The sequence below is a fragment of the Dendropsophus ebraccatus genome, chromosome 13 (genome assembly GCF_027789765.1).
Source record: "Dendropsophus ebraccatus isolate aDenEbr1 chromosome 13, aDenEbr1.pat, whole genome shotgun sequence".
Lineage (NCBI taxonomy): Eukaryota > Metazoa > Chordata > Amphibia > Anura > Hylidae > Dendropsophus > Dendropsophus ebraccatus.
Window position 1 is genome coordinate 23,259,489 of NC_091466.1, and position 6,760 is coordinate 23,266,248.

General features: G+C 36.2%; 1 protein-coding gene across 1 annotated transcript; it reads right to left on the minus strand.

Annotated features, from left to right (window-relative positions):
• Positions 1 to 324: 324 nt before the first annotated feature.
• LOC138770512 (olfactory receptor 10AG1-like) lies at positions 325 to 1,281 on the minus strand. The gene has a single exon (XM_069949617.1). The coding sequence runs from the start codon at positions 1,279 to 1,281 to the stop codon at positions 325 to 327; it is 957 nt and encodes a 318-aa protein (XP_069805718.1).
• Positions 1,282 to 6,760: the final 5,479 nt, after the last annotated feature.

Here is a 6,760-nt window from a genome sequence, read left to right on the forward strand (position 1 = left end):
GCACTCCTATAAACCGGCCCTGCTGATTACTAGGGACACCATCGGCATTTCCAACAGTCCGGCCGCGCTGTATATTGTATAAAAACTATTCCCCCCCCCTTAAGTACATACTACAATTGTTCCTAACAAAAAAAACTTCTTATGGCTCTGCAGATAAAAAAAATAGTCACGCAATATTCTGCGGCCATAGCTCTTAGAAGGTGAGAGGGGAAATACGAAAACACAAAAAGTGTCCACAAGGCTACAACCATAGTATTTGTGATGTTATTAAAAAATAATAAATGTGTATTGATATGTTCTCTTCAAGTTACTACAAAGATAGTTTTATCTTACAAATTGGCACTTGAAAGTTAAAATGTGTTTCTCCTTGATCGATGTAAATGTCCTAATGAAAGTTATCTTCACATCCTTGTTTCTTAACGTATAAATAAAAGGGTTTAATAATGGTATAAATACTTTATATACGAGAGCAAAAAATTTATCATACGCACTGCCTTTAGGACTAACATAGACAATAATTCCTGAAGTGAAGAAGAGACTGGCTACAATAAGATGAGAGGAGCAGGTGGAGAAGGCTTTCTGTTTACCGTCCACACTCTTAATCTTTAGGACTGTTATTATGATGTGTATATAGAAGCCAATTATTATAATAAAGGGGAGAAGAACCACAAAGATGGCGGTTATACTTGTCACAAGGTTACTGATGTAGGGATCAGAACATGCCAAATTCTGTAAAGGAGCCAGGTCGCAGAAGAAATGGTCAATCACATTGGTTCCACAGAATTTTAACGATACTGTGAAGATGGTGGGTATGAAAGCTGCAACCAATCCAACAATCCATGGTAATAGAGCAAGCATGGCACACCACTGTGTCATTATAAACACATATTGCATTGGGTTCGTAATGGCAAAATGTCTATCAAAAACCATAACAGTGAGGAGGTAACATTCTACTACACCCGTGGTATCAGCACAATATAACTGCAGGAAGCAGGCCCCAAAACCGATTCTGTTTCTACCCGCAATAAGTATATCCAAAAGTTTTGGAACAATGATAGAAACAAAAATTATTTCCAAAATTGCAAATCTACTAATAAAATAGTACATTGGGGCATGAAGACTTACATTAAAATGAATAAGTAAAAATATAATCAAGTTCCCAACAATACATGTGATATAAATGATTAAACAGGCAATGAAAAGCAAAATTTGAAAGTTAAGAAGATCTTCAAAAGCTAGTAAAATAAACTCTGTAAGAGCAGTGCCGTTAATGTCCTCCATTTTTGCTGGGACGAAAGGGATGGGTCAACCTTAAATGTATTTTTTTCCTAGGAGACAAATTGATGAGAACAGAAATCTTAATGATTTGGTAAAAAAGTTTAAGAAAAAGAAGCTTGTGGCACTGTAAGTCAAGACAAGTCTTCCTGTCCATTCTCTTCCCAATTAATTGAAGTTATCAGTGTAATTGCCAATCAGCCTTGGGTTGTTTCTTTGTTCTGTAGTGGGTGGAAGTGTACAGTAAGTATAAGAGAAGGGGCACAATGGGTGAAGATAAAAATGAGTTTCCAATTATAGCCCAAGGGGGGTACATTTATTAAGACCAGCATACTTGTACAGTAGTCTTTAATAAAGCCATGTCTAACACTCACATGAATCCTCTAAGAAGCACACCTCTTAGTAAATCCGGCGGGACTTGGACCTGCCACATGGTGGGCACAGAAACTAACACCTGCTCTGCAGCAGGTATAGATTTCTGCCATGATTTACACCTTGGTTTACATTATGATCAGTAATAACGTCGTTGTCTTGAAAAACGGATATTATTTGCCCTTATTTTTTACATTGTGGGAACATAGCCTAAGGGGAATTTGCCATTAGTGCATGCACAAACAGAGAAAACAGCTGTAATTAAGTACAGGAATAAAAAATATTTATTTATTACCTGTTTAAAAAATATTATTTTTTTTTCACCCGGTTTTATTATAACGTCCAGGAAGTGTTAAAAAAAAATTCCATATTTCTATCAGATCAATGCACCTCCCAAAAAATAAAATTCACCAGATGTGGGTGACGGGCTCAAAAAATACCGTACCACACAGGGGCAATTAAAAAACAACTGTAAAAGTAGTTGGGAAAAAAGTCAGTTTTGTACTATTACTGAGCATTTGTTGAAGAGCATAGCACATAAGGCCTCCTTCGAGAACGAAGACATGTGACTGAGTAGTCCTACTCCAAATCATTTTCGTTTGTGACCTCTACCTCTACAGTATGTAAGTATGTGTTACAGATTACCGATAGAAGTCTATGGGATCTGTGTTTTTTACGGACATCCGTGTGACATCCATGACGTCCGCAGAAAACACTGATCAAATATATGCAAACTAGTACTATTTACATTTTACGGAAACAGATACGGAAACGGGTGCAATTACACATGCAAATACAAATTAATTTATATGGACCACTGAGTAAAAATAGTGGGAGGTTTTGCAGTCCAGAAAAATTACTGAACATGTGAATGAGACCTAAGGCCTCCCTTACATGTAAAAAGTGGATTCTAGGCATTGTATCCTGGGAATGTCTGTAGCCAAGTGTGTCTCTGTCTCTGATAAGATCCTTAGATGAGCAGTTCGGTAGTACCGATTTAATGAATTCTTACAGGTAGCGGGTCAAGTTCAGACAATGCCCCTAAATTTCATGTTGTTTCTATGAGACCTGTCTTCTAATTCTGCAACTTTGAATCTAAGCATTTGTAAGCATTTATAGTAAAAGATATATAATTAGAATTATCAGTAGCATTGGTAATAACAGCAGCTTTCTCTTCTGTGCTAAATGTCAGCCATGAGGATACAGCATCCAATTAGTGAACTTTACTGAACATTTGGGTTTATCTAAACCTGAGTGGTCGGCTACTGACTCCCAGGGGCTAAGGAAGTTGAATGAAGTTCTAGGGAGTCCGGGAAAAGATAGATACAGCCATTGGCTAGGTTCCTAGTACAGGATTTTACCACAAAATGACGGCCATTTATTCATGATGGCCGCAGTTATTGATTATGATCATTATTTCCTGCCATCATTATCAGTAGATGGCTGTCATTTCATGGTAAAATCCCAGTGGGAACATAACCATAGGCTGTATCCATGTTTTCCTGGAAGCCCCAGGGCAGCATCCAACTTCTTCAACCACCGGGAGTAAAATGCTAAGCTTTCAGGTTCGGACAATCCTGAACATTCAATAATTATGCTCATCACTTTCATAATGCATTATTGTAGATATTTGAAATAGTTAACAGACAATGATGAAAACAGTATTCTTCTAGAACTTTTCTTTTAATTAGCTCTAAGTATATCAAAAACACATAAAAATGGATTTAATATTATTTATTCATGGCTAGAATAAAGTACAATTTAGCTAGACTTTGTAATAGAATAAGAGATGCCTTTATGTTTTCTTTTTTAAGGAATGTTAACACAATGGTTTTTGAGGTAAAAATATGGCCGTATTTTCACTTCGAAAAAGTTGTGTGAACCTAGTTCTAGAACTGGAGGAGTTTATGCAGGTTACTGGTATAAGGCTATGTTCACACAACGTCAAAAATATTGAAAAGGCGGCCAATTTTTGGAATTTTTGCTGCGGACATCAAAATAATGAACATGATCATTTTTGTCTTTTGCAAACAGTGGACGTTTTTTATTAGTTGTTCACACACAGTTTTCCTTTTGTCACCGTTCTTTCTCCGTCTTTACTATTTAATTCAATGGACTTTTCAAGTAAGATACATCCAAAGTTCTATTAGGAACACCAAACTAAAATAATGTACAAACACCAGTCATTGCACTAAGGGGAGGCCAGGCTGCTAAATGACGTCAGTTATTTTAGCCTCAAAATAACAGACTTCATTTTAAACGGAGCTGAAAAAACGTTGTGTGAACATAGCCTTACGGTCATTGATACAACATTGTTATTGTAACTGCTATCGTAAGTATTTTGCAGCCGTTATGTGCTTTTCTTCTAATGCATACTTACAATTCTGAAATATTTCTGTTTTGATGATGTATCTTGGTCTCAGTTCTTCTTTTGATAAATATATTATCAATTGTAAAAAAATAAGACCTATTTATATGTATTTGTAGATATACTTAAATATTTTCTCATCTGAATAGTAACACCAAGGGATTAGGCCTCTAAGTCTCTTTATAGTGATTCCTTGGCGGCTGGAAGAATTATATCTTATTAAGTAGATCATGACCAATAGATTAAAAATACATATGTAGATGTATTCAACAAAACAAAAAAGTCATATCTGTGCTAAAGTGTTACCAATGGAAACTACAGATCGTGGCCATTTACAAATACAAAGGCAAAAAAAAGTAGTTTTGGAACACATTCAATATTTATTTATATATTCAAAAGACTTTGTTCTCACACTGTCAAAATGACAACCGCTTTTATTGGGCGGCCGTCATTGAACCAAAAATAACAGCTGGTATTTTATAACGCCGTCATTTTAGTAAAACAAAACTAAATATATTATAGTAATACAAAACATAGATATATTTGGGCTTTAATACCTTTTAAGGTTAAATAACGGCTGTTACTTTATAATGGCAGCCGTAAATAATGATCATGATCATTATTCAACGCTGAGATTTAAAAAAAAAAAAAAAAACTGCAGTTTTTTGTCTAAAAAAACGTAAAAAATATTGGCTTCTGAAGTTTTGTTTGCTCATCTCAGAATTACTACTGAGATTCTCAATTGTAATCATAAATCCTCCCATGCTGTAATCTTCAGTTTCTGAACTGAGCTGTTAATACACAGAGCCATATGCCGGTTTTAAAGACATTGTTTTAGAGATGCAACTGTATACTGCTCAGGGATTCAGTGTGGGACAAGCTAAGTCCTATGCGCTTCAGTAAACAGTTTCTGTTCTTCATCAGGGACAGTTTCTGTTTAACTTCATTGCTTAATGCTACACGGAGCCTTAATTCAACCAATCGATCGTTTAACGGTTTTGAAGCAACAATTTGGTTTTTGTAACAATCAGCGTTGTGACGAATAAATCGTCTGAAAAATCTTTTGAAAATTCGTAAGAAAAAGCGTTATTGCGATTGTTTTTAAAATCGCTTAAGCCCATCTTTTACATAGGGCAAATCGGTGAAAGACTGTTTACGCGAAGCGATCTGCGAATTTTCAGCAAATGATGATTTAAGAACATGTTGAAAGATCAAAATGAACGATTTCTCGCTCGTTGTTTGATCGTCTGCTGTGTTAAGGAAAGTTAAGACAGGACACATTTGTAGCTAAAGATAGGTTGTGGTTCAGGACATGGGCTTTGAAGACAAAAAGCAGAGCACACACAGCAAACTGCCAAGGTAAAGAAACTTTTTAATAAGAAAGTGTTTTGTGCCAAACCATAACCAAAGTTTGGGGTCCATTTTCTGCACTGAATTTCTGATGTCATGAATAAAACCTTGGTGTGTGGAGCTTGGTGTGTGGAGCTTGGTGTGTGGTATATTGGACCAGTGCCTAAATTAAAGAATCTCAGTTATCTAATACCATGACTGGCAATCTGAGCGATGAAGGTTACTGGGGCAAATCAACACTTAACCAAAAAGGTGATTTGTTCCCTTTATGTTTACAGAAAAAAGTCAGCCATATCTGATTTGATTTATGCCATCTTGCTCTCACCAATATGTTAAGATTTTGTATGAGTTTAAATTCTTGAAGTTTGAAGAATCCACGTTTCACTTGTTTCTAAAAGTATAAATAAATGGATTTAACAATGGAGTCACAATCCTGTAAATAAAACCAAGAAATTTGTCATGTTGGTTTCCACTTGGCTTGACATACACAGCAATACCAGTACAAAAGTAAAGACTAGATACAATAGGATAAGAAGAGCAGGTGGAGAAGGCTTTGCGTTTACTTTAATCGTTAAGATTGTAATAATAATATGAGTATAGAAGCCAATGATTGTCATGAAGGAGGGTAGAACCACAAAGGTGGCGACTATACTTGTCACAAGGATACTGACGTAGGGGTCAGAACATGCCAAATTCTGTAAAGGACTCAGGTCACAGAAGAAATGGTCAATTATGTTTGGACCACAGAATTTTAAAGTTGCTGTGAAGATGGTGGGTATGAAAGCTGCAACCGAACCAGCAATTCATGGGAATACGGCAAGCTTGGTACACCACTGAGTCATTTTAAGTAAATATTGCAGTGGATTCGTGATGGCAAAATGTCTATCAAAAACCATAACGGAGAGAAAGTAACTTTCTATTATACCCACAGCATCAGCACAATATAACTGCAGGAAGCAGGCCACTAAACCGGCATATTTTAAGTCTATGTCATTGGGTGAGCAGCAATGGACATACAAAGACACTCACCTGTTGTAGATAAACATATAAAGGCACAACAATATTGCATTGCATTGAACAAATCCAAAGCTGTGCATCAAAGAAGAAATTTCAGCATTTCGTCAGGATAAAAACTTTTACAAAAATCCAACAGCCTATGGGGCAAGATCTATCAAACCATGGGGGAGATCTATCAAACCTTGCGCAAGAGAACAGGGGAGCAGTGGCCCACAGCAAACAGTTGTAAATAAAAGTATATAAAATCTCTTCTTTAACCCTTAGAGGACCAGGCCAATTAAAATTTTTGCGGTTTCATTTTTTCCTCCTTGTGCTTAAAAGGCAATAGCAGTTGCAGCATCAGAAACCCACATGAGCCCTTATTTTTTGAGCCACTAA

Coding starts and splice junctions, on each gene's coding strand:
- LOC138770512 (XM_069949617.1), bottom strand. CDS start 1,281: ATGGAGGACATTAACGGCACTGCTCTTACAGAGTTTATTTTACTAGCT.